Consider the following 26,256-nt stretch of genomic DNA (forward strand, 5'->3'; position numbering starts at 1 on the left):
ACTTTGTGATGAAGTTTGAATAGCTGGTGATTAAAGCCAATGAACCATTTTTCCCTGTGATTAGTTCTGGTGCCTTAGCTGCTGTAATGTATCTGACTACTTCCTTTTTGAACTCTTGACTCCTGAAAACATTCTGTTTGTCTTTACTCTCAAACTTATTTGATATTTTACATATCTAATGGTTTAGCCGCTCTAAATCACAAGCAGGTCTGCAATTGAAAAAGAGGGAATGCTCGCTTTATATTTGCTCATTCTTTCACACAAAAATTTGAAGTCCCAGACTCTTCTCTCCAAAGCCGTAGAACCACCCAGCACAAATGGTGCCAATGCATAAAATATTACCAGTGTAAAAAGTTCATTTTCTAGCAGGGATTGATATCAATGTTCTAGTGTTCACTGAAAGTGCAATAGCAAACTTCAGGTGATGAGCTGCATCATAAATTCTTGTTGTGCAATCTATTATTATTATTATTGATGATGATGTTATTGTGCTATACGGATGGCAGTGATAACAGAATAGCAGGGAATTTGTGACCATGGTATAAACTGCATAACAATAATGCCCAGGCAGATGGTCTACAGGTGCTGTATGAGTCTCTCTTGTCTAGTCATCATATTTGATCTGATCAAATATGCTCAGACTGGGAAGCTTCATAGGTGTGCATTAAACTTATTTTCCTCTTCCTTCTTCACACTCAGTAGTTCTATAGACTTTCTTTTTTTTTTGGGAATGTGGTGGGTTAGTCTTGGCTGCCAGTCAGACTCCCACCCATCTGCTTGCTTATTGTCTCCACCTCAATGGGGTGGAGACAGAAGACAGGAAAACAGGAGTGAGAAAACTCATGGGTCAAGATGGGGACAAATGCAGGTCCCTTACAAACTACTGATATGGGGCAAACAGATTTAGCTTGAGCAAAATAAACTATTTCTTGTCATTTAAAATAAATATTTGATTTTTGATTTGGTAGTGGTAAACAAGACGACAGACATGAAAAGCACAGCTTTCCTCCAACTTAGCTCCTTCATTCCTGTCTCCTTCCCCTATTGTTATGGCTGCAGGTCATGCTCACCCTCTTCAACAAGGCAATGAGTGGTGTGAGAGAGTGAGAAGGTGATGGATCCGCAGTCAGCCTGGCAGTTTCTCTCTGCTACTCCTTTCTTCTCACATCTTTCCTCTGGCCCAGCATGGGCTCTCCATGGGGAGTATCTGCCTCACCGTGGAGCTGCACCTCCTCCTCTGACCTTGGTGTTCCCTCTGCTCTTTCTCCTTTTTGTTCCCTCCTCCTTCTCTGGTGTGTTTTCTGCTGTTTCTTAAAAATGCTTTCCCTGAGGTGCCACCAGTGTGGCTGAGGGCCTCAGCTGTGCCCTGTCATGGGTCTTCTGGAGCTGGCTGACCCTGGCACGGGGCAGCCCCGACCTCTTCTCACAAAGGTCCCTGTGCAGCCCTCACTGCCAGCAGTGGGCATCTGCACCCTGCACAGAGCAGTGTTGCACTTTCTGTAGATTAATAGACTTTGAGGCCAAAAGGCATCTTTGAATCATCTGCTCTGAGCTCTTGTATATCATAAGCTGTTAAATTCCACGGAGGACTGAGTCTAGTAAATTTTTTCTGACAAGTAATGCCATCGATCTTTGGACAGCTGCATCTCTGGATTTGAAGACATCCAGATACACACTATTTTTCTTCTGATTAACTATTTTCAAATGTTTATTTTTGAAATTTTCTGTCAGCTTCTCAGTCACTGGTATTCTCTGCAGTAGATTAAAGTTAATTCAATAACTTCAGTGAAGTACACTTCATGTTGCTAAAGGAGGAGGAGTGTGGTTTTAGATCGTAAGCTGACTGTCTTTAAAAAAATATTGATGAGCAGTACACAGCACTGTACAGTCATGATTTGAACATGTTTTTGGCTGCTTCTATAATATAAATAGCAAAAAATTTTTTATTTTTAAATCATTGTTGTGGTTTAAACCCAGTCAGCAATCAAGTACCACACAGCTGCTCACTCACCCTCGCCCTTGGACGGGGGAAGGAATCAGGAAGAAAAGAAAAGTCATAGGTTGACATAAAGGCAGTTTACTAGGATAGCAAAGGAAAAGAAAATAATATATATGTTTTTAAAAGTGCAATAAAAGGAATAATAATAGGAATAATATTGTCGCTGAAGCAGCAGCTTCGGAGTTGGCATGATCCTCAGCAGCGCAGCGCAGCGGGGGGATTCGCGAACCAGGGAAGCTCAGGGGGGAGTGGAGAGAGGTGCCAGGAGGCAGCAGCTCGCGCATGATGAGATGTGGGCGGAGCGATGGGGCACCAGCGGTCCAGCCCTTCTCCCCGTATAAAGCAGGCCCTAGGGAGCGCCAGCGAGCCCGAGCGCAGCGAACAGGACGTGGTGCATCAGCAAGGGCGTGGCACGGCAATTCGCGAGGGTGTGTCAGGGAGGGTGCCAACCCGGGGCATTTGCTGTTCCCGACTCTCAGGGCAACATGGCCAACACCCGCCTGAGAGCAAAGGCTGTAGCTCCATCCGGGAGGCCTGCACTGGCTCCCCCTGCGGCGATCGATGCCTCCATGCAGACGGAGCAGCTGAAGGGAGAGGCTGCGGTGCAGAACTCAGGCTGCAGGCAGTGCCTGGACCCTACTCCTGGGGCAGGGGCAGGCGGCAGCCCTGATTGCAGAAGGTGTGCCCGGGTGGAGGAGCTCCTGCGGCAGGTGGCTGAGCTGCAGGAGGTGGTCAGGAGGCTGCGGGACATCAGGGAGGCAGAGAGAGGGAGCTGGATGCTTGGTTCCAGGCACAGTCTGCACTGGAACAGCAGCATCTGGTCAACTAATCAAACACCGCCCCCCCCACCACTGACACACAAGGTGAGCAAGCAGGCAGAAGATGCCAATGAATGGAAAGTTGCAAGGGCAAGGCGCAGCAGGAGGAAGAAGAAGCTTCCCCGGAACCACGAGGTGCCCCTGCAGAACCGTTTTGCCACTCTGTAGATCTAGAAGTAAGACCCAGCACCTCGGGGAAGGTACTGGAGCCGTGCAAGGTAGCCCGACCGGCTTGTGTGATAACTAGCGCTACCAAGAAAAAGAAACGCATGGTGGTAGTGGGTGACTCCCTCCTGAGGGGTACGGAGGCACCCATCTGCCAACCCGATGTGCTCTCTCGGGAGGTATGCTGTCTCCCGGGGTCTCGTATCAGGGATGTCGCCCAGAGAGTACCTAGCCTCATACGGCCCACAGACTATTATCCACTGCTGGTGTTTCATGTGGGGGCCAGTGACACAGCCGGCAGCAGCCTGAGAAACATCAAAAGGGATTTCAGGGCCCCAGGTTCAACAGTCAAAGACTCTGGGGCGCAGGTGGAATTCTCGTCAATCCTCCCGTCGAACGGCAGGGACCTGAAAGGCAGGTCTGTATCTGGCAGTATCTGGCAGGTTAACTCGTGGCTCAGGGAGTGGTGCTACAGCCAGGGCTTTGGGTATCTAGATCACGGGGCGTGCTTTGAGAAGCCCGGGCTGCTAGGGGCGGATGATGTGCACCTAACTGAGAAGGGGAAGAGTGTGCTTGGACAAAGGCTTGCCAGACTCGTCCGGAGGGCTTTAAACTAGTGTTGCTGGGGGAGGAGGAGCACAGTTCAGCCCACTGCTGTCAGCATGGCGCCAGTGCCAGCACCGAGGGTCCAGAAGCTGAGGAAGGATCTCAGGTATGTGCCAATGAACTTAAACTGCAGTCGAAAAGAACTCCTGTCACTCCAGCCAGCAAGTCAGCTTTGTCGGGGACCCAGCTGAAGTGTCTCTATACCAATGCACGCAGCATGGGAAATAAACAGGAAGAGCTGGAGATGCGTGCACACGAGCAAGGCTACAACTTAGTTGGCATCACGGAGACATGGTGGGATGACTCGTATGACTGGAGCATCAACATGGAGGGATATAGGATATTTAGAAAGGACAGGAAGGGGAGACGAGGAGGGGGTGTCGCTCTCTACGTCAGCAACCGGCTGGAGTGTGCATGGAGCTCTGCCTGGAGATGGAGGAGGAACTGACAGCGAGCTTATGGGTCAAGATTAGAGGATGGGGACGGACAGGGGACGTCACAGTAGGGGTCTGTTACAGGCTGCCTGGCCAGGAGGACAGAGCGAATGAGGCGCTCTATAGCCAGATAGGAGCAGCCTCACGGTCACAAGCCCTGGTCCTCATGGGGGACTTCAACCACCCTGACATCTGTTGGAGAGACAACACGGCAGGGCACAGGCAGTCCAGGAGATTCCTGGAATGTGTGGATGACAACTTACTCCTGCAGGCGATAGAGGAGCCGACAAGGAGGGGTGCCATGCTCGACCTTGAGCTCACCAACAGGAAGGGACTGGTGGGGGATGTGAAACTGAAGGACAGCCTTGGCTGCAGCGACCACAACACGGTGGAGTTCAAGATCCACGGGACAGTGAGGAAACTACATGGCAAGCTCTCTGTCCTAGACTTCAGGAAGGCGGACTTCGGCCTCTTCAGGGACCTGATGGGCCAAGTGCCATGGGAGGCATCCCTGGAGGGAAGAAGGGCCCAGGAAAGTTGGTCCATATTCAAGGAACACCTCCTCCAAGCTCAGCAGAAGTGCATCCCAATGAAGAACAAGTCGGGCAAAAAGGCCAGGAGGCCGGCGTGGATGAGCAAGGAGTTCCTGGACCAACTGAAAGTGAAGAGGAAAGCCTATAGAAGGTGGAAGCGGAGACAGGTAGCCTGGGAGGACTACAAAGAGGCTGTGCGAGTGGCCAGGGATCGGGTGAGGAAGGCTAAAGCCCTGACGGAATTTAATCTGGTCAGGGATATAAAATGCAACAAGAAAAGCTTTTATAGGTATGTAGGGGACAAAAGAAAGTCCAAGGAGAATGTAGGCCCCCTCCGGAAGAAAACCAGTGTCCTGGTTGCCCGGGACATGGAGAAGGCTGAGGTACTCAGTGACTTTTTTGCCTCAGTCTTCACCAATAAAGGGCTCTTGTCTCACCACCCAAGCTGTAGAAGGTGCAAGCAGGGACTGCAAGGATGAAGAACTGTACTCAAAGAGCAGGTTTAGGAACATCTGAGGAACCTAAAGGTGCACAAGTCCACGGGACCTGATGAGATCCATCCGCGGGTCCTGAGGGAACTGGCGGATGGAGTTGCCAAGCCACTGGCCATTGTATTTGAGAAGTCGTGGCGGTCTGGTGACATCCCCAATGACTGGAAGAGAGGGAACATAACCCCCATTTTTAAAAAGGGGAACAAGGAGGACCTGGGCAACTACAGGCCAGTCAGCCTCACCTCTGTGCCTGACAAGGTCATGGAGCAGATTCTCCTGGAAACCATGCTGAGGCACATGGAGACCAAGGAGGTGGTTGGTGACAGCCAACATGACTTCACCAAGGGCAGATCGTGCTTGACCAATTTGGTGGCTTTCTATGACAGGGTGACAGCATCGGTGGACAAGGGACAAGCAATGGATGTCATCTACCTGGACTTGTGCAAAGCTTTTGACACTGTCCTGCACAACATCCTTCTCTCTAAACTAGAGAGGCATGGGTTTGATGGACGGACCACTCGGTGGATAAGGAGTTGGTTGGATGGCCAAACTCAGAGGGTGGTGGTCAACAGCTCGATGTCCAAGTGGAGACCGGTCACGAGTGGTGTCCCTCAGGGGTCCGTGTTGGGCCTGGCCCTGTTCAACATCTTTGTCGGTGACATGGACAGTGGAATAGAGTGCACCCTCAGCAAGTTCGCCGATGACGCCAAGCTGTGTGATCCCGTCGACACACTGGAAGGGAGGGATGCCATCCAGAGGGACCTTGACAGGCTGGAGAGGTGGGCCCGTGCCAACCTCATGAAGTTCAACCAGGCCAAGTGCAAGGCCCTGCACCTGAGTCGTAGCAGTCCCAGGCACAAATACAGGCTTGGCAGGGAATGGATTGAGAGCAGCCCTGAGGAGAAGGACTTGGGAGTGCTGGTAGACGAGAAGCTCAACATGAGCAGGCAATGCGCCCTTGCGGCCCAGAAGGCCGACCGCATCCTGGGCTGCATCAAGAGGAGCGTGGCCAGCAGGTCGAGGGAGGTGATTCTCCCCCTCTACTCTGCCCTGGTGAGACCCCACCTGGAGTACTGTGTCCAGTTCTGGAGCCCCCAGCACAAGAAGGACATGGACCAGTTGGAGAAGGTCCAGAGGGGGGCCACAAAGATGATCAGAGGGCTGGAGCACCTCTCTTATGAGGACAGGCTGAGAGAGTTGGGGCTGTTCAGCCTGGAGAAGAGGAGGCTCTGGGGAGACCTGATAGCGGTCTTCCAGTACCTCAAGGGGGCCTACAAGAAAGATGGGGAAAGGCTGTTCAGTAGGGCCTGTTATGACAGGACTAGGGGTAATGGTTTTAAAATAGAGGGAGGTAGATTTAGATTGGATATTAGGAAAAAAATTTTTACAATGCGAGTTGTGGAACACTGGCACAGGTTGCCCAGAAAGGTGGTGGAAGCCCCATCCCTGGAAACATTCAAGGCCAGGCTGGACGGGGCTCTGAGCAACCTGATCTAGTCGGGGATGTCCCTGCTCCTTGCAGGGGAGTTGGACTAGATGACCTTTGAGGGTCCCTTCCAACTCTAACCATTCTATGATTCTAATAATTTTTGAAAGAGAAAAAAATTACAAAACAAATTATGCATAATTTCTTGCCACTTGGTGACCTGATGACCGATATAGCCCATCCCAATCAGCAATCACAGAATGAAAAAAAACTGCAAACGATCATGGAATGATTCCAAACAGCGAGAGAAAAGCGAGAGCTCACTGGCCCACCTCCACTTAAATATTGAGCATGACATTTATGGCATGGAATACTCTCTTTGTCCAGTTGGGGGTCAGTTATTCTGTCTCTATCCCTCCCAGTTTCCTGCACCTGCACATTAGTGAAACCTGGGAAGTCAGACAGTGGCCTTGGTCTCTTTAGCAAGAGCTCCTAACATCGTTGTGTTTATCAACTTTCTTCCGAAAACCAAAACCTACCAGCTACTGAGAGGAAAATTAACTCCACCCCAGCCGAAACCAACACAATCATAATCTCATTAATTGGAAAAGCACTGTTTCTTGAGATTAGTTCTTACCTCTGCCTTAATGGCAGAGATGTTTAGGGGAGAGAGTTAGCTAACCCAAAGAGGATAAATGTTTTAAAATCACTTTCTGTTTTCTTCAGCTTCTCCCTTTCCCTCCACTTCTCCTTCCTCCCCTGCTGCCCTAGATCTTTTCATGCCAGGGAGGGCATTGTTGCAAGGACAAGGAATGAGAGAGATTTAGGAGAAGACTGACAAGAATTGGTTTTGAACTTGACTGGCCAAGACTTATTTTAAGGACCTGTTCATACATACGTTCATTGCTCCAGAATATTTTTTTTAGGATGCCTTATGATAATCCGTTTTTGTCTGTGATGATGTGGTTGATTTCAAATATATCACAGGAATGTAAAATCAGGTTATGAGCAAGCCTTGGTTTCTTCTTTCCCACGTTGGCCTTATGCTTCCCATGTTGGCTTTCTATACTTTCCATATAGTAACTGGCACACTTAAACACAGTTTCCAGGAAACTTCCTTATAAGTTAATTTTATCTCCCATCAGTCTTTTCTTCTGATTTTGTTTTGCCATGTTTCCGTAGGGAGGCCCCATCACAAACCAGCAAGCTTCACATTCTTCTTGTCTTTGAGCTGCTTCAGCGTCTGAGTGGAGCTGAATGATGAAGCAGCAGACTAGCTGTAGATGGATGGGATAAGGAAATTGTAAACACTCATATTTTTAGCTTTGTTGTCACATGTCCATGGTATAGGACAAAACTTAGATCTAAAAATATTAATTACAATTCTGTATGACTTCTTCGATCCTTGTACTGTTATTAAGGTTGCAGACCATGGAAAACACAAAGGAAAGCAGAAATAATATTTTGTGTCCTCAGGCTTCTATGAATTGATAATAGAACTCCACTGAAATTCTATCCTTAAAATTCCACTGATGCAGTGAAGGAGTGGAGATAATTTTTTTAGAAGATAACATAGACTAACATCCTAGCAGATTACCACAGGCTACTACAGTGATTCTCACTCCAATATTGAATGTTTCCAGGAGACTACAGTGATTGTCGAAATACCAGTAGCTTCTAGTTGCCTTATGGCAATCAGATTCCTAGCTTTGACATCTGTTATTCTGTAGCAAAGATTGTTGTGATAAAAACATCATTTAAAATTCGGTATTTACTATCTGATATCTCCTCTTAATTGCAAGTGTAGGAAACCCCATAAATCACATCTGTGTTAAAGGAGAAATATATTAATAGATATCAGTGAATTACATGCATATACTTTATTTAAACTTGTCGACACATGACATATTCACCTGTTTCAGACGTTAAAAAAGTAGAACTTCTTTGCTTCATACCACTGAACACATCCTGATAAATTCTCTGCCATATTTTATCCTCCTAGCCAGGAAGATCTCACTGCGAATAGGCAATTTATTGTTTTCTAATTTGTCTAGCCGGCAGCCTTTCTATTCCTAACCACTTGTGCCTGTCCACTAGGTATTACGCACCACTGGAATAGTTTTTTCTTCTCTGTTATGCAGCTGAGTTGAGTATTGAGTGTGAAAATTAGAAGTAGTGCTTAGGAGAACAAAGAGGGTATGGCGCACTGGAGGTCAGTGGAATCATACCTGGAAATTATTTACGCTGTTGTGAGCATTACTGCTTCTGTTTTAGTTGGAGCCCATTCACTTGTGACCTCTGAGAGTTTGTTTGTGAAATTAGAGAAATGTGTAGTTACCCATGAGAGAATCTGAAACTAAGTATCTGTTTCCTTTTCAAATAGATCTATTAGTCACCCTGCAAGTTTAGTCCTCCTGAGTAGAGCCTTGAATTTCTTCTTCTAGAGCCTTCCTGGTTGCCTGCTCGGAGTCATATTAGTGAAGTTCAAGGAAGTTGTTTCTGTTTGCTGAGTGATTTGGAGTGCAAACTTACAGGAGTTTTAAGCCTGAGTTTTTATCAGCTGAGTGTTGCAAACAGGCTGACCTGAGGCAATGCTGGTTACTTTTGTTATGATTTTAGTTTTAACCGTGAGGACCTCAGGATATAAGCAGAGTTATAGTCATTCTTGACCTGTATGCTGTGTTATGGCCTGATTTTAGCTGAAACATGGACTGCTTCCAAGGCAGAAGCCATGCTCTTAAAGTTTAGCTGTTGCCTTGTTTTACCGACTTCAAAAACCAGTAAAGCTTTCTCTGCTAAAGAATTCTCAGTTATGCTACTAGCAGCATGGATGACTGATGGATGTCAAAAGTTAAGGACGTTGTTTGAAAGAAAATTCCTTTCTTACACTCTAGAGCAAGCATAGCTCAAAAACATTGTAAACGAGCCTCAGGAAGGCAATTTGGAAATTGCAGAATATTAAGCAAAAAGTGTCTAATGGAGAAAACAGGCTGAGGAAACTTACTTAGAAGTTTCAAAAAACTTCAGAACATCGTTGTTTTAAAGTCTTGTGTTGTTGCTATAGGATGCCATCAAGGTAGGGAGCTGTATCTTGTGTGCTGCCTGACTTGTCTTTATTTGCTGGTTTTGTATTGTTTTGGAATACAATAGATGCCTTTGTTTTGTTTTGAAATGCTGTTAAGGGATGTTTATCTGTCTCCTGCAGCCTTGCTGAGGAGCTACCTACCATATGTGCTGTGCCAGAAAAAAAAATCTTTATTGATCTTTGGAAGAAATAAAAGGCCTATAACAATCTGCACTCGTGGTGCTTTGGAAAGAAACTCTTGTGGCTCAGCCCTGGTCACCACGCAGTTTCTCACTCACCCTCTGGCTCCCCAGCGGGATGGGGGAGAGAATTGGGAAGAGAGGAAAACTCACAGGTTGAGCTGAAGACAGTTTACAAGAATAGCAAAGGAAAATGGCAATAACAACAAAATATAAGGATACTAAAATATACAAAATGAACAATGTATGATTTCTCACCTGTCCCAAGCAGTAATCATGGAAATGAAACCAAGCGGCAAACAAAGGAGTGAGAGGGAGAAGAAGGGATGCCAGAGGTGTCCCCAGCCCCAGGCAACTCACACTGATATACTGAGCATGACGTTGATGGCATGGAATACACTTTCTGGCCAGTTTGGGTCAGTTATTCTGTCTGTATCCCTCCCAGCTTCCTGCACCCACACATTAGCGAGACCTGGAAAGCTGAACAGTGTCCTTGGTCTCATTAGCAACAACTCAAAACATCAGTGTGCTTGTCAACATTCTTCACATAGAAAACCCAAAACACATCAGCTGCTGAGAGGAATATTAACTCCATCCCTGCTGAAAACAGGACAGAAACATAGGATTAATTCCTTGCTTACCTAGAGTAACTGGAGTACAGTGGTGATAGCCTTGTCTCTCCCTTCAACAGGAATTGGAAAAAGACACAGTAGCTTGGTGATGTTGTGACAGTGCTGTTATATTTGGATTTTTCTGGGTTTGTCGCGAGAGTAGACTAAAACTGAATTCATACCTGGTTTATGTTCCTGGAGCAACACAAACTTTGGGCTTCCACTGTGCAAAAGTATTGTGAGCTTACATTTGTTACAAATGGTGACTTGTTTTTAGTGAAAAGTGTTATGTGTTTGGGTTTGTTTTTTTTTTTTTATATTGACCAATTACACTGATTATGCTGGATAAATGCATAGGTCTTAGCACTGCTGTAATCTACTTTAGTTTTCTGGAGACAGATGTTATGGGACAATTTAATTATGTCTTTTAACTAGAAGCTATTTTCTCTTTGTTCCGTCCTTCTGTGCCTTCTCCACCAGCACCCGCTGGGAAATACCAACAACCATTATTAGAGGGTATGTATATTTGCCAGCATTGTTCTCATTTGTCTCTATCTGGAGCCCATACTCTGGGCCCTTTCCAGGAGTGTTCGTCATACATGGGGTTAACAGCTTTCATTTTCTCTGCTTCTGCAGTTCTGTCTTCTGCAGACTAAAGGTAATTTGTCTTTTATCCTGCAGAGACTTTCTTCGTCGCCTCTTTATTTAGTTATATTTCTTTGGTTTGAAGAACTTTCAGTTTTGATAGAAGAAAACCTAAATGGGCTAAGATGAAAATGACTGTGCTTTTTCTTTGTTGTAACTACATATGCAATAGATACTTGAATAGGAGAAAAAGGCAACGTACTGGGTTATGCTTGCATGATTGAGTGCTTGGAGTCTGACTACTTGCTACGTTTCCACATTAACAAGTTGTTGCTTATTCTTTAAAATTCCTGTTCTCGTCCCATCAGCACTAAATTTTCTGTCCAGATAGAAACGCAGAAAATGCTTTCACTGGAGCGATGTTAAAGACTTCATCGTGCAACGCTAGCACTGCTTTTGGTTCTTCTGCTTAGGAGTTTGACACTATGCCATTGTGTCCGTTTAAATGCTTTGAAAGTGTTCGTAATGATTACAGTGCTGTGTCACCCATTGGTTTTTGCTGCAAAGATTGATTGAACCAAGAGACAATGTTTGACATAATGGGAGGGAGAGGGGGTGGGAAGTCAGCCCCAGTTCTAGTATATTTTATTAAGAATATAGCAAAGGTGAAAGGAAATTAATGTAATTGTGGCAACATGGAAAGGGTTCACTAGTTCAAGTCCACATAATAAGGGTCAAGCAAAATTGCTTAGAATCAAAACTGATAGAGCCAGGAATAGTTTAAGAGATGTAAAATAATTCTTAAGTAAGAATTTTCCATGTATGTAAGCACGTAAGGAGTCTATATGCTGTAAAGTTCAGGCTTGAAAGTTTTCCTTCCATGGCACTGTCTCTGATGGAGACACAGAAAAGCTGTTGGTGCTTTCATTGCTTTGTCTATGACAAAAAATGCTTATTAAAATCAAGGGGTTTTTTCACTATAGAAGCAGATTTTTTTTTTTCCCTGACTGCAAGGTCAGTTAATATCTTTCCTCTCTGGTAAACACATGGTCCAGTAAATATAGGCTTTTCTTACTCTCTGAGCAGCTGCTGAAGTGGGGATAATGCAATAAGTACTATTTAAAAAATTTTAAAAAAAAAAAAAGATGGAGGGGGAAGCTGATCATTGAGAAGACTTTATATTAAGTGAAGACAAAAAAGCAACAACCACTGTGTAGCGTTTTTCACAGCAGAAAGGAACTCCTGTCTGCCAGTGTGTGTAATGACAGACTGGTGAAATGACTTCGAAACTCATAGAAGAAAGTTCTCACTGTTAAGACATTTTACAATTCTATGCTATGCAACTAGTGTCTTGGAGAATGTGTTATCTGCTTGAAAAAAGGTAATGTGTTGCTCATTAATAAGTTGCGTTTTCGTGATGGAAGACATGAAGTTATACAAGATGTATTTCTCTCTTAAATGAAGAGATGCTGAATGGTTTTATAGCTCATAAAAGTATGTGTTTTGCTTTATTTCCCTAGTAAATGTCTTTTTAGGGAAATTTACAAGCACCTTCAAGGCTTTTGTAAAATGAAGAAGTCTTTCAATGAATTAATATTTTTCAGATAAATATGCAGCTGCTACCCTTGCCCAGTGACACTGATTTGAGAAGCAGTCTTAAAAGATGTTTCAGTTTTCAGTTCTGTTGGGATACTTGTATCACCCCAGTCAATCTGGAATTTTTTTTGCTCCCAAAATATGTGACTAGTCTGTCATGAGTAAAACTGCCTTGTTTTAGCTGTCCAAACAAATGAAGTCAGGCTGTTGTTCCCCTCTTCTATTCCCATTTATTGCTACACCCGCTTTTTTCCTTAATGCTTCTACTGGAGCGAGAAGCGCTCATTGAATCAGTTGTGTCAGTACCTTCAGGGACAACGAAAAAGTTTTGCAAGATAATCAGCTCTTACTGAAGTTTTCAGCATGTTCCTTGTCAAGTGACTGATCATTTGAAATGACCTACTAATAATCTAGTTCAGAACTGTTAAGCCCTTCCAACTTTCTGGCAGAACTGGTAAGTTTTGGCTCTGATAGCAGGTAAAGGATGATGCAAGCGCATGATGTTGGATAAAAATTACAGATTGCAGCCTTGCAAATATGTAACTTGTACTTAGTCCAGTTTCTGGGCATCATGTCCCTTATATTGACGCGTTCAAGATGCCAATAAAGGAGGCTTCCTCCACTGAGTCTGCTATTTTCTATCCCCTTACAACGAAGCTCAGTATTCCCTTTCCTTGTGTGAAGTGTTCCAACTCTAGGTGCTCCCTTAATCTTCGTTTAAAGTCCTGCAGCTTTTACTCCTGAGGCTTGGTTTTCCTCAACCTATAGTTGTGTCATAGAATGTTTCAGCCAGTGAGGTATCCTGTGATACCTCAGATACTGAATTTTGACACTAGGCGCAGCTTGCCTGCCTGCTGTGATTTAGTTTGGCTTCTAGATTGGTTACAGTCCCTTTCTCATTGGAATATAGTGGGTTCTCATACATTCGTCAATGGTCTATTATTCTTAACAGTGGATGGTTCAAAAATAACTTCCAGTGACAACTTCTTTGATATCTTTATGTAAGCAATTTGTAACTGTTGTTTTTTTTGCTTAAAACAACAGTTTTTATCTGAAAGGGGTTTTTGTTTAGAACTTAAACTTTGTTTCTTTTCCTTTTTTCTAAAATCTGTTGCAAAGCTTGGGGTAAAAATCACTCCAGAGCTGTGTTGTCCTATGGTGTAGCTTATTCTACTGTAAATTGCTGGAATTCCAGAGACAAGGTACGATTTATCACAGCCTGTCTTTGGTCTTCATCTTTATTCTGGTCTGTCAGTATTGCAAATTGTGGGTTACTGCCATGTCTCTATATCCCAGAGCTACATACATAATTTATATCCTTTTGCATCTAGTAAAGCATTGCAGATTTTTGTCACAGCCGTTCGTCCCCATATTCCTCTTCTCAAATACCCTCTTGCCGTTGTGGTATCCCTAAGCCTGGCTAGCCTCTACCTTTGCAGGCAGAACGCACATGAGCAGTGCTCTAAGGTGATAGCTTATGACACCCAGCAAGTCAGTGAAATATTTTAGTCAGCTCAAAATTTATTTTGTCTCGCTCAGCTCCGCTCTTTCTTCAAATGGCTGTCTGATTTTTAAAAGAGCTTTTCTAATTCTAGACATCAAAACATGCTCTGTGACCTACAGCCTAGGAGTTCATCTCTCTTCCTTTGATGATACTGGCTCTTGTTGATTGTCCATGCCTCCCACTCTCCTCTGGTTATTGTTGGTGGTACTTCTTTCTTCTATGTAACAATTTCTTAGCAAGATTAAAGATCCCTTCCAACCCAAACTATTCTGATTCTATAAGATGCCATGTGCTTTGGAGCAACACTTGGTCATTTGGCAACATCCTCTCTTCCCATGCACCATCAATTAAAATGCAAAAAGTACACTGTGGGTTGTTGTAGTTTTTTGTTTGGTTGGGTTTTTTACATTTTTTTATTTCTCAGATAGTGTCTGGATTGTGTTGCTGAGACTCTTCTAGTACTTGTAGTCTAGCGTGTATCAAGACTGATAAGGGCTATCAAGATTTGAAAAAAACTTTTAAGAAAATTAAACAAATACATGGAATTGGTGGTAGAAACTCTATTTTTGATCCAAACAAATCCCTGTTACTTTTACATCTGGGAAAAATGTGCCTACCCTTCTCAGCAAAAAACTGAATGTATTCTAATGATTTATTTTGTATTAATTACTTGCAGTGTGTTCTCCTGTATTGGGTGGTATGGAACAATAGTTCCATCACCACAGGCGTAGTAAGAGAACTTTTGCAACCATAACAGTGCATTTAATTTGACAATCATCTAGCCTTTGAAAAGCAAAAAGCTTCCTCCCCTTAATTTTTTTGTGTGTTCCCCCTCAGCCTCCTCCCCCAAGTTAGCAACTCCAAGCTGAGTCGGTTTTAATGATTTTAAAGACAGTATATCAGTAAATGGAGGATTGTAAGACTCATTTCACTTCTGACAAAAATGGTGTGTTCATCTTTGCATGATTGTGTATAATTTATTCACAGACAACACTTGAATTTTCATCACAAGCATACTGTGATGAACCTTTTCCAAGGGTTTTATATATGAGTGAATAGGAGACCAGCTGGCTTAGTTTCAATGTATGCCACATGTCTCCTTGTTCTTCTGTTCTCTGGTTTCTGCACATATCAAGTTTCCTATACTTTGCCTGCGTAAACTGCAAGATTGTTCTGTAGAAGGGGAATCCTCTGAGACTGGCTTTGTTTGTTTGTCATTACTGACGCAACTCTTCCCTAGTGAAGGAAGCTACTCGTGACTTTTTTTCAGTCTTAGAGTTATCTTTTTGATAACTGACTGTCTGAGTCTTGCTCAGTCTCAAATTGAAGACCCAGGAAAGGCAGCATGTTCTCTTATTGATAGACTACCCGACTGGTTTGCAGAAGTCATCTGTTGTGGAGAAGAGATAAGCCACCAGCCAACTCAGTTCTTCTTGTCAAAGAGGGCTGAAACATGTCTGTGGTGTGGAGTTTGTCCAATGTCCTGCAGACTTACCAGGGACTGGGGATTTAAATATAAGCAATTTACTGAAATAATCAGTATCATCTCCTGTGACTATGTCCTGAGGTTGTGTGTGTGCCCAGTTTGGCTTTGCTTTTTCAGTGGCAGCTGGTCTTTGCTAACGTGAATGGATTTTCCATGGTTGCTGAGTTGCATGGGATTAGACATGTAAGCCTGAAGTTTGAAAGGAATAGTGCACCATAAGCTTGGCCCCCTTTCAGTCAACAAATTCACTTAACATTTTTAGATTTGCAAAACCTACTTAAACCAGTGTTTTAGGACTCTGGTGTTAACACAGAAAAATGGATGTAGAGCTGTAGAACCACTGACCACATGGTACTCAGTACACCTCGGTTTTGGCTAGTGAATAGGAAGAGAAGAGACATCCTGGTGCTAGGGTGAAAGGTGATGGTAAGTGGTTCAGGAACAAAGCACTGTTATTGTTCTTTCTATGTGAAATGGTCCTTAGATACGATATTGTGATTGCCGGTAAGGAAGAATGATCTTTTATTTCCTCCCCCTGTGCCTCCAAAAGTGACAAAGAGCAGTAAGCTGCCTTTGCTTTGTGGATATCGTAATACATGGAAATTAGTAATAGTTTCCTGTCTTCTGATCAAGCTTTATTTTTCATTAGGAGTGAATAATGATTATTTCTGTTACAGCAAGGTGGACTTTCTTCTACCTTGTATCTGCTGAAATAAATAATCAGTTGACTCTGAACTTACCGACTGTCTTGAACGTATGACTGAGAAGCACTGTCTCTTTAATTAGACATGAATAAGACAAGAAATAAGTGGTGTAACTTTTCTTTCCCTCTGCAGAGTTAACCCCTGAGGAGAAAGCCATGAGGATTGCCAAAGCTATGCGTAAGCAGTCGTCAGAGGTAAAAGAGAAATGGGAGAACCTAAATGCCAGTGCCAGTATGTGGCAGAAGCAAGTGGACAAAGCATTAGAAAAACTGAAAGACTTGCAGTGTGCCATGGATGACCTCGATGCTGACTTGAAGGAGGCTGAAAACGTGAAGAATGGCTGGAAACCTGTGGGAGACTTGCTTATAGATTCATTACCAGATCACATTGAGAAAACTTCAGTAAGTGTGGAGCTCCTGGGAAATGTTTAACCTGTGTGGGAGTCAGACCCCTCTATTCTACTGCCCCGGTCACATTAGATATGTATACACTGTATATTTAAATTCTCATATACAGTATACAATTTAAAGTGCTCTTTAAAGACTAGATCTGAGGTCTCAAAGAAAGTCCAGTGCTATGCAACATTCGCTGTGTCAACTCTGATTGCATCAGCACATGTGATCAGCAAGCTACAGACGTGTACAGAGTATAACATTCATTAAATGAAAAAAAAAAGTGTTCTAGGATTTAAATATTTTCCTTCTAGAAATACTGTCTAATCCATAGTTAGGCCATGGGTGTGTTCGGAGCTTTGCCCAGGCCCTGGAGTATGAGTGACTTGCATCAGTTACCCCAGCAGTTGACAGTAGGCTCCCCTCCTTTTTGTAGTGGTGAGCTGTCAGATCTGTTTGGCCGTCATGTACAGCTCTCTTCTTAGAAAAACATTTAGAGCTCTTTCAGTCATACAGAAGTACATATGTAGCTTTAATTTCTGTTCCTTAACTCACAAACTTGACATGTCTATTGTCTCTTTTAGCTTGTATGAGTGAAAGTTTGTATTTACTTTTACTTTAGCCTGACTTCTCTTTGGGATTATTTCAAAGTGACAAACACATACTACTGTCCAATGTTGTCATGGACATACCAGTTCTTGCCGCCAGGGTTCCAGGCCACCCATGCAGTGATCAGCATCTCAAGGCATGACTGCTCATGATGGGTAGTAGTTGTCCCCTGCTTAGCTGCGTGGGTTGGATAGGGACCCAGTAATGCAGAGCTCCCAGAAGAAGGAATACCTTCTGATAATTAACATTGCCCAGGAAAGCTGACTGGAAACAGCACAATGCTTGGGGGAGTGCCTGAATATCAGGGATTCCAGGAGAGCATGTGAGTATGTACATGCAGGTAGAGAAAATTGCAGTTTCAGTCAGATTTAGAGGTTGTCACTAAGCTTGTGTTTCACAAACACAACTTTTCAGTTTTTAAGCTCAAGAATGAAGAGGACCCTGGGATTATGTACTTGACCCTTCATGTCCTCAGCATGGGACACTGGTGTTAGAAGAATGAAGAGCCATGGGCTGCAACCAGTTTTCTGTAAATACTCTTTCCATATATACACAACCCGTGGACTCATATAAAACTAACACAGTGCAGCATTATTTTACACGTATCAATGTAAGCATCTTCATTCTCCAAATTTTGTTGTTACTTTCATGTTTAATGGAGCCAAAATCTTTAAAACAAAGGCAGTCAAATCTGATTTATTTTCAGACTGCTGTTGATTTGAGAAGAGTAATGCATCTCCTCCTCCCTCTTTTACTTTTTAATATAGATACTAAAGCAAGCAATAAGATGCCGATACTGAATAGCTCTTCATTCTCCTGTTACGAAGCAATTTCTCATGTCTTGATGCCTTGTTCTGTAAAGAAGAGTAAATCAAAGTCTTTTATGTTTTCATTGCTGTGGAAAAAGTGAAACATCTGCTGAAGCAATAGGGGCCTGCTGGCTGTCCAGAAATCAAACACTTCTTTCTTGCCAGTAGGTTCCTTCTCTTCCTGGGCCTGATGAGAGAGGTTTTTGAAGGGAGGTTAAATAATTGAATTGTCCAAAGTAAAATATTTTTTTCCAGTTGTTTTTGGCTTGTTTCGTGATGTTTAATCAAACCATTTGTAGGATTGAGCAATTAACTGCTCACAGCAAGGAAGACATTTGATGCATCTTTTCAACTGTAACTAAAGCTTGCATCAATTTTATCTTAATACTGTATTGAGTTCCATTTGATTCAATGAACCTTTTTCTTTTTAATCATTGTAATAGTTTTACTCTACAGTTCTAATCAGGTAAAATATTGTACGCCTTTTCCTTAGAAGATACATTCCTTCATGCTTTGCTAGTTCAATAATAGTTTTTGAATTGAATTTTTGTCAGCTGCTTAATATTGGAAAACTGTAGTTACCGAACATGTTTTTTTTTTTCTTAAGACCACTTGACAGGCTGTATACTGCTAAAGCTCCTGATAGAGCATTGCGGGTTTTTTTTGTTTTGTTTTGTTTTTTTTTTTAAGGAAAAGCTATGAAGCCACATGGCACCACTAAAACATTTGTTTAAATTGTTGTAGGGGCGCAATTTAGGTATGGACATTTGAGTAAATTTCACATTGTTTTTCTCTAAAGATAGATATGAAGGAGTTAATAAGAATATTGAAGTGAGTGAACTTTCTTTGCTGGAAAACTGAGTTGCATACAGTTGTTTAGCGAAGGTGCCACGTTGGGCAAGTCAGCACCATGTTGAGTTTATGGTGGCTGTTGTGCTGCTCAGATGTCTGTTGAACATAAATGTATGCTTCTTAATCTTTTAGGCTTTTAGAGAAGAAATTGCTCCCATCAACCTGAAAGTTAAAACAGTGAATGATTTGTCCAGCCAACTGTCTCCACTTGATCTTTATCCATCATTAAAGATGTCTCGTCAACTAGATGATCTTAATATGCGGTGGAAACTCTTACAGGTATTCTTCTCAATCTGTACAGTAGGTGGGCGGGGGGAAGGATGCCTCTCACTCTCTTCTGTTCTCTTAAAAGATGCCTTATTACCATTTTTTTCATTATTTCTATCTTTAAGGTGTTACTTCAGTGGTACCAAAGCAACAAAGGGAGCTGTCTTTCCTTCTGTGGCTTGACCAAAAGCTTTTCCTTTCAATCTGTCTCAGCAGTGTATTCAGGAGACTGCATTAATCCCTGGAGACTAGTGGGAACTATTGCTTTTTTGTATGTCTTATAGCAGTATTTTTACTACATAAACCATTGCTACTGAAAACTGCTGTACATATTTTTGTTGTGTTTCCAACTCCTGTGACGGCTGTTTTATTTTGGTTTTGAATGTTCAATTTCTGCAGGCAATTTCACTTAAAGTGACTTAAGTCTTAGTAGAGCTAGAACAGCATGTGAATAATAACACATTTAGCATTATACAACAGAAGAAGTTATGCTGTGAGAGAGGTTCATATTGCTTAGTTATGATTATTGTGCTGAAATGGTCTGAGGTAAATCAGTGTGCCTGATTACAGTTCAAACTCATGCACAGTTTCACAGGGAATGGTTTAATGAAGTTTCTTACATCAGTTTAAGTTCATTTATCAATTTTTGTACTTTGTCACTTTTTTTTTGGTAGCAAATACTTATTGTGAGTTAGCTGCTGTTTATTTCTTTACCTAGTTTCTAAAGGTGATATTAACTGTCTAGAAGAATTGGGGAAAGAGTGGAAGATCTGTCACCTTTCTAGCTGAGGGTAATGGGACTGAATTTTCAAAACCTAGGCATCAGCTTCTGGGCTAGTAGTTTTGAATGAATCGCTCCTTAGAGGCAGAACTGTTAATGTGTGGCATCAGTCCTTTCTTTTCCTAATGTTATTTGATGGTGGCTTGGTGGGTTTTGTTTTTATTTATTTTGGTATCCTCTCAAATTGAGTTAACTAAGCAGCCAAACTGCTGCTGGGTGTGCAATTTCAATTAATAAACCGGGGGCAGTTGTGTCAGTTGTGTCATCTTCCAAAATGGTTCTGTGCTGGAAAGGCAGCTGTGAGATCAATACAATCAAACTTGAGACCTGCTGACTGTGGAAATTTGGACAACGGAAGGGTTGGGAGGAGGTCAGAAACTTCAGCAGTTGGCTATAGTCCCCATGAAACTACTATTGTTCATTATTGATCTGCAGGATGACAACATTGCAAGATATTAACATGACTTTCGTCAAGCAAATGAAAGAAAAAAGTAGCCTTGTATAGCTGGGTGTCAAATAAGAGCTATGACACGCAGACAACTTAAATTTATTTAACTAAAAATGAATGTAAACAAGTGTCTTTATTATCATGATCTTGGTGTTCACGAAGTAAATGCAGTGTAAATTCTGTGTGCTTATGTGTAGGTGTCTGTAGAGGATCGCCGTAAACAGTTACAGGAGGCACACCGAGATTTTGGGCCTGCATCGCAACACTTTCTTTCCAGTAAGTTCTTTGAATTAATAGATGCATGCGAGGTATGATGGCTTTCTCAAACACTAACTGCTCTTTACTCTGGGTTTCCCTATGGCTTGAGGAACAGAAAGCTCCTCTTCCATGTTCTTATCTACCTCCCTGTTTTCGTAGGAGTGTTTCACCTTGGTGACTCCACTGACATTCTCACTGGCATGCTTCTCTTGGGAATCACTGCAGTCACAGAATCATAGAATAGTTTAGGTTGGAAAATACTTTTAAGATCATCAAGTCCAACTGTTAACCTAATACTGCCAACTCCAGCACTAAACCATGTCCCTGAGCACCACGTGTGCAGGTCTTTTAAACACCTCCAGGGATGGTGACTCCACCACGTCCCTGGGCAGCCTGTTCCAATGCTTGACAACCCTTTTGCTGAAGAAATTTTTCCTAATATCCAATCTAAACCTCCCCTGACACAACTTGAGGCTGTTTTTTCTCATCCTATCGATTGTTACTTGGGAGAAGAGACCAACACCCACCTTCCTACAGCCTCCTTTCAGGTAGTTATAGAGAGCAATAAGGTTTCACCTCAGCCTCCTCTTCTCCAGGCTGAACAACCTCCATTCCTTCAGCTGTCCCTCCTAAGGCTTGTGCTGTACACCCTTCACGAGCTTCGTTGCTCTCCTTTGGACATGCTTCAACACCTCAATGTCTTTCTTGTAGCGAGGGGCCCAAAGCTGAGCACAATACTAGAGGTGCAGCCTCACCAGTGGCAAGTACAGGGGGGCAATTGCCTCCCTGCTGCTGCTGGCCACATCGTTCCCGATACAAGCCAGGATGCTGTTGGCCTTTTTGGCCACCCAGGCACACTGCTGACTCATATTCAGCTGGCTATCAATACCCCCAGATCCTTTTCTGCTAAGCAGCTTTCCAGCTACTGTTCTTGAAGCCTATGGCATTGCCCAGGTTGTTGTGACCCAGGGCAGGACCCAGCATTTAGCCTTGTTGAACTTCATACAATTGCCCTTGGTCCATCGATACCCTTGCTGAGTTATGATTGTGCCCCTGTTGCTTTTTTCTTTGTCCTTTGTTTGCTGCAATGTCTGACCTGTGGCTATTCCAGAATCTTTGTGTTCATAACCACATCTTCTCATCCCCTGCTACCTCTTTGCTCAGTTTCCTTTCGCTTCCACGCTTGCTGGGATGACATAAAGGAAGAGCTGGCTGTCTGGATTTATTTTATTATTAAAGGCTTCGTGTCATACATTCCTGGGAATTCAGATAATGAGATGGGGAAAGCAAACCTGCATCACTTCCTCTTGAGACATATTCTTGTATCTTTTTCTGTTTAGTGAAAATTTTAGAGATGTAAGGCTACAATCTCCCATACACTAAGAGGGCAAAAGCAGATTCCTTTGTTCCCTCATTCTCATTATTCCTTACAGATAGATAGGTTGTGATATCAAGATCCATGTTGATTTTCTGACATTCTAGCCTATCTGCTATAATCAGAGCTAATGATACAAAGTGTTAACCCAATCAGCTCTCTGGTTTTAACTGAGGCCTTCAATAACTCAGGTGACTGATTTATGGGGGAGGGAGGGCAATCAGTGAAAAAGTCCACATGTAAAACAAGGAAGCCTGTCAGGCAAGGTTGGCCGGTTTTGTTTGTCATGACGTGGATCACTTCCTTGATTTTGACAGCATGCCACAACAAATAATTGCATTCACAAGCGTGAGTGATGAAATGGCTTTGTTGCTGGATAAAACATTCATAGAATTATGTCCAAGGAGACTACGTAGTGCCTTATCAGCATGCCTCAGCCTTGCTGAAGGCATCTTCTGCAGGCTTAAAGGGGACATTTGGTTTACATTACGTACAAAAGTCAAGAAGGGAAAGTTTCCAGAATGCTTGTTGGTAGATACCACAAAGAGCTATAGCCAAGTGCCACAGTCCTGCAAAACTAAATAATGTGCAGTTATCCATTTAAATTGTTTGTTAAATACAACTTTCCTTCCTCATGCAAACTACAGCAAAAACCTCTTTAAAAAATCTATTTCAAGAGCTTAAACTAGACATAGTTACAGAACTTAATACCTACAACTTTATATAAAGTCTACTAAATGAAAGTCAAGGACAGTAACTTCAAAAGGAAAGTAATAAAAAAAATCATTAAATCTGGAAAAATGAAGATTTTATCCTGACAGGTTGAAATAGTGCATATTATAAATCAAATTTTTCAAACCTTTTTAGCAGCCATAAATTACTTCTAACTGTGAAGAACAAGTAGAGCAGAAGGCTGAATAAAATAACCTCAACTTCCTAAAACTCAGATTATGACATTTATGTCTTGTGCAAATCTTAATCTCCAAAGCTCTTCTGAATTAGACGTGAGGTTTCTATCTGTGCTCATTTGACAGCAACTATTTTACATTTACCTTGCCTACCTGTTACTCTTCCTCCAAATCTTATCAATAGACGGTAGCTTGCCATCACAGCATTTTCAACTGACTTGCTCCCAGCTGTCATTTGTTCAGTATTTTGTGCTAGTAAAACACCTGTTTCTAGCTGTTCATCAGATTCACAGAATCATAGAACAGCCCAGGTTTGAAGGGACCTCAAAAGATCATCCGTTCCAATGTTTCATGGGAAAGGGAGCCTAGATGAGATTATCTAGCACTCTGACTCCAGCCCCCTTAATTCAGTGATTTCACCTCTGCAGTGGCTAGTAATGTTTCTCTACTAAAAAGACACACTGAAGCATTTAATACTGCTGATGGAGCTCTTGGAACACCAGTTATATGAATTCATCCAGACCATCACTAAGAAAGTGCTCCAGAATATATATGTTCAGAATAGCAAACAATATGACACTGGCCCTTCCTAAAATGTCCTGCAGTAGGAGACTGAGGTAAAGCAGTATTAGTAGACCACTACAATCTATGATCCTTCTCTTTGCTGAGCTACTTTTTCCATTGCATCAGTGTTAGGCAGAATCTGATTCTCTTTTTTTTCCAGTGTTTTTGAGATAGAAAGTAAGCTCCTTGCAAGTTAGTTACTGATCAGTAAATTTTACATATCGCTAATCATAGAGTCATAGAATAGTTTGGATTGGAAGGGACCTTTAAAGGCCATCTAGTCCAACCCCTCTGCAAGGAGCAGGGACATCTCCAACCAGATCAGGTTGCTCAGAGCCTCATCCAACCTGGCCTTGAATGTTTCCAGGGATGGGGCATCCACTACCTCTCTGGGCAACCGGTGCCGGTGTTCCATCACCCTCAGTATAAAAATTGTTTTCTTACGTCCAATCTGAATCTACCTCCCTCTATTTTAAAACCATTACCCCTCGTCCTATCACAACAGGCCCTGCTAAAGAGTTTCTCCTCATCTTTCCTATAAGCTCTCTTTAGGTATTGGAAGGCCCCTATAAGGTCTCCCCAGAGCCTTCTCTTCTCCAGGCTGAACAGCCCCTACTGTCTCAGCCTGTCCTCATGGGAGAGGTGCTCCAGCCCTCTGATCACTTTTCTGGCCCTCCTCTCGACTCACTCCAACAGGTCCATGTTTTTCCTGTGCTGAGGGCTCCAGACCTGGATGCAGTACTCCAGCTGAGCTCTCATGAGGGCAGAGTATATGAGCAGAATCCCCACCTTTGACCTGCTGCCCACACTTCTTCTGATGCAGCCCAGGATACAATTGGCCTTCTGGGCTGTGAGTGCACATTGTTGGCTCATGTCCAGCTTTTCATCCACCAGTACACCCAAGTCTTTCTCGGCAGGGCTGCAGTTAATCCCTTGATCCCCCAGCCTGTATTGATAACTGGGGTTTGCCCTGACCCATGTGCAGGACCTTGCGCTTGGTCTTACTGAACCTCATGAGGTTCACATGTGCCCACTTCTCAAGCTTGTCCGGCTCAATAATGCAGATGAAGATGAAGAATCCTCATAATCTGTTATTCTTTACAAAAAGATTATTTTGCAGACTCCTGCTTTCAGAAACAATAACATGGTTTTTTCTGTTATTCATTTATTTTCTAAGGCCCAAGATCCACTGTTCTCTATTGTGTTTCTTATTTGCTTTCTTAGAAGAATCCGTGAATATCCATGGAGCACTGAGTCCACATGTTCCTTAGCAAATAGCCTAGGTCTTCAAGTGGCCTACTCAAAGCATCTGAGCGGTGTCCAGCCTTACTAATATCTGCAGGCCTGCTAATGAGTGCTAGAATCAATAACTACTCTATTCAGTTTTCATTAAGAAACTGATTTTAAAAAAAGAATGGGAATTTAATTTTCCAGAGTTTCATGCAGCAGAGAATTGGCACTTTTTAGAAAGATTGTTCCCAAATAAATAGAGTATGACTTGGTCTGTAATAATTAACTATTTAATTTATTATGTTGTTTAGTCCATGTCTGTGTCAGTGTGAAATATCTATAGTCTGTTCATAGCACATAAATCATACCTAAGCAAACTGTGGCCAAATTTTTCTTCTTAGTTAGCTGGCATAATTAGTGTAGTAGTACTGGAGCTACCGTACGTATGAAATTGCAGCACTGAAGAATGAAAGTCTAAAGCTAACGGCTGCCTTCACCTATATGGTTGACTTTTTTTCCTTTTTTTTTTTTTTTGAGTTATGAATGCTTAAGGGTTATTTTTTAGTTCATTACGTCTATTTGAGCATTTAGCCTTTACTATGTTTTTTATTTACAGGATAACTATCTACCTCTATTGAAAATGCTGTTTTCTTCTTTAAATAGTGATCTGTAATTTTCTTATTTTTTCCATGTGGTTTACTTGGTTCCTGTAGTTTCCCAAGTATTTTTCCCAGTTAATCTGTCTTTCAGTACCTGAATGTTTCTTAAATTATAAACCATGAAATTTTGTGTGGTCCAAGAAGAGGTCACAACCATTAAACTGTTCAGGGAATAGCCAGCTGGAAGCGGAGAGAGACCTGCCCCTCTCTTCAGCATCACCAGCCTACGGGGCCAACATGGCTTGGAGGTCTTCACTGCAGCCTTGGGAGATTTTAGGGGAAGCGCAGAGAGTTACTTTCAAATGGATTTTTTTTTTTTTCCCAGAGATGGATGAGCTCTGAAGTGGGACATGTTTGCAGAAAATTATATTAATTTAGAGTTTAATTACTAGAGATCCAGTGTGCATCCAAGCTGTGTCTCATTTTTACCAGGTTTTTAAACAGGGATGTTAGCGCCTAAGAGTAGGCACTCTGTCTTGGAAGTGTTGGCGTGTTTATGGTATAAATTAATGCCATTGCAGTTATTCCTACCTACTCTTTCAGTCTCTGCTTCTGGGTGAATCTAGTGAAGCAAATTTCTTCGATGATAAAACTCGAATTAACCAGGCACTAGTCTGGTAATTTCTGGTCGGACATATATGTACCTATGGTTCTTCAGTAGATAGCTACTTTTAAGTAGGGCAGCAGTCCTGTTGACCGGAATGATTTTTCCCGTTTTATCTCCTGGAATCTTTAGATAAGCAGAGTTGTAGTGTCATGTATGACTTCATGCTTTTGTAACTCAGTGTCTAGAAAGCTTCTTGATGTTGTGCATGGTATCTGTTGATGTATCAGACTTGCATAAATTCTGCAAAGGCTACTGCTGTTCAGTAAGGAGTGTAA

At 42.7% G+C, this 26,256-nt stretch overlaps 1 protein-coding gene across 1 annotated transcript in view; it reads left to right on the forward strand.

Annotated features, from left to right (window-relative positions):
• UTRN (utrophin) overlaps positions 1–26,256 on the forward strand; it is a 356,589-nt gene that overhangs the window by 252,084 nt on the left and 78,249 nt on the right. Inside the window, exons 55-57 of the mRNA XM_086743718.1 lie at positions 16,355–16,623; positions 19,017–19,163; positions 20,578–20,656. Of these exons, the coding sequence (XP_086599844.1) occupies positions 16,355–16,623; positions 19,017–19,163; positions 20,578–20,656 (495 nt within the window). The remainder of the gene's footprint in view (positions 1–16,354; positions 16,624–19,016; positions 19,164–20,577; positions 20,657–26,256) is intronic.

This window comes from Chlamydotis macqueenii, chromosome 3 (assembly GCF_036417535.1).
Source record: "Chlamydotis macqueenii isolate bChlMac1 chromosome 3, bChlMac1.mat, whole genome shotgun sequence".
Lineage (NCBI taxonomy): Eukaryota > Metazoa > Chordata > Aves > Otidiformes > Otididae > Chlamydotis > Chlamydotis macqueenii.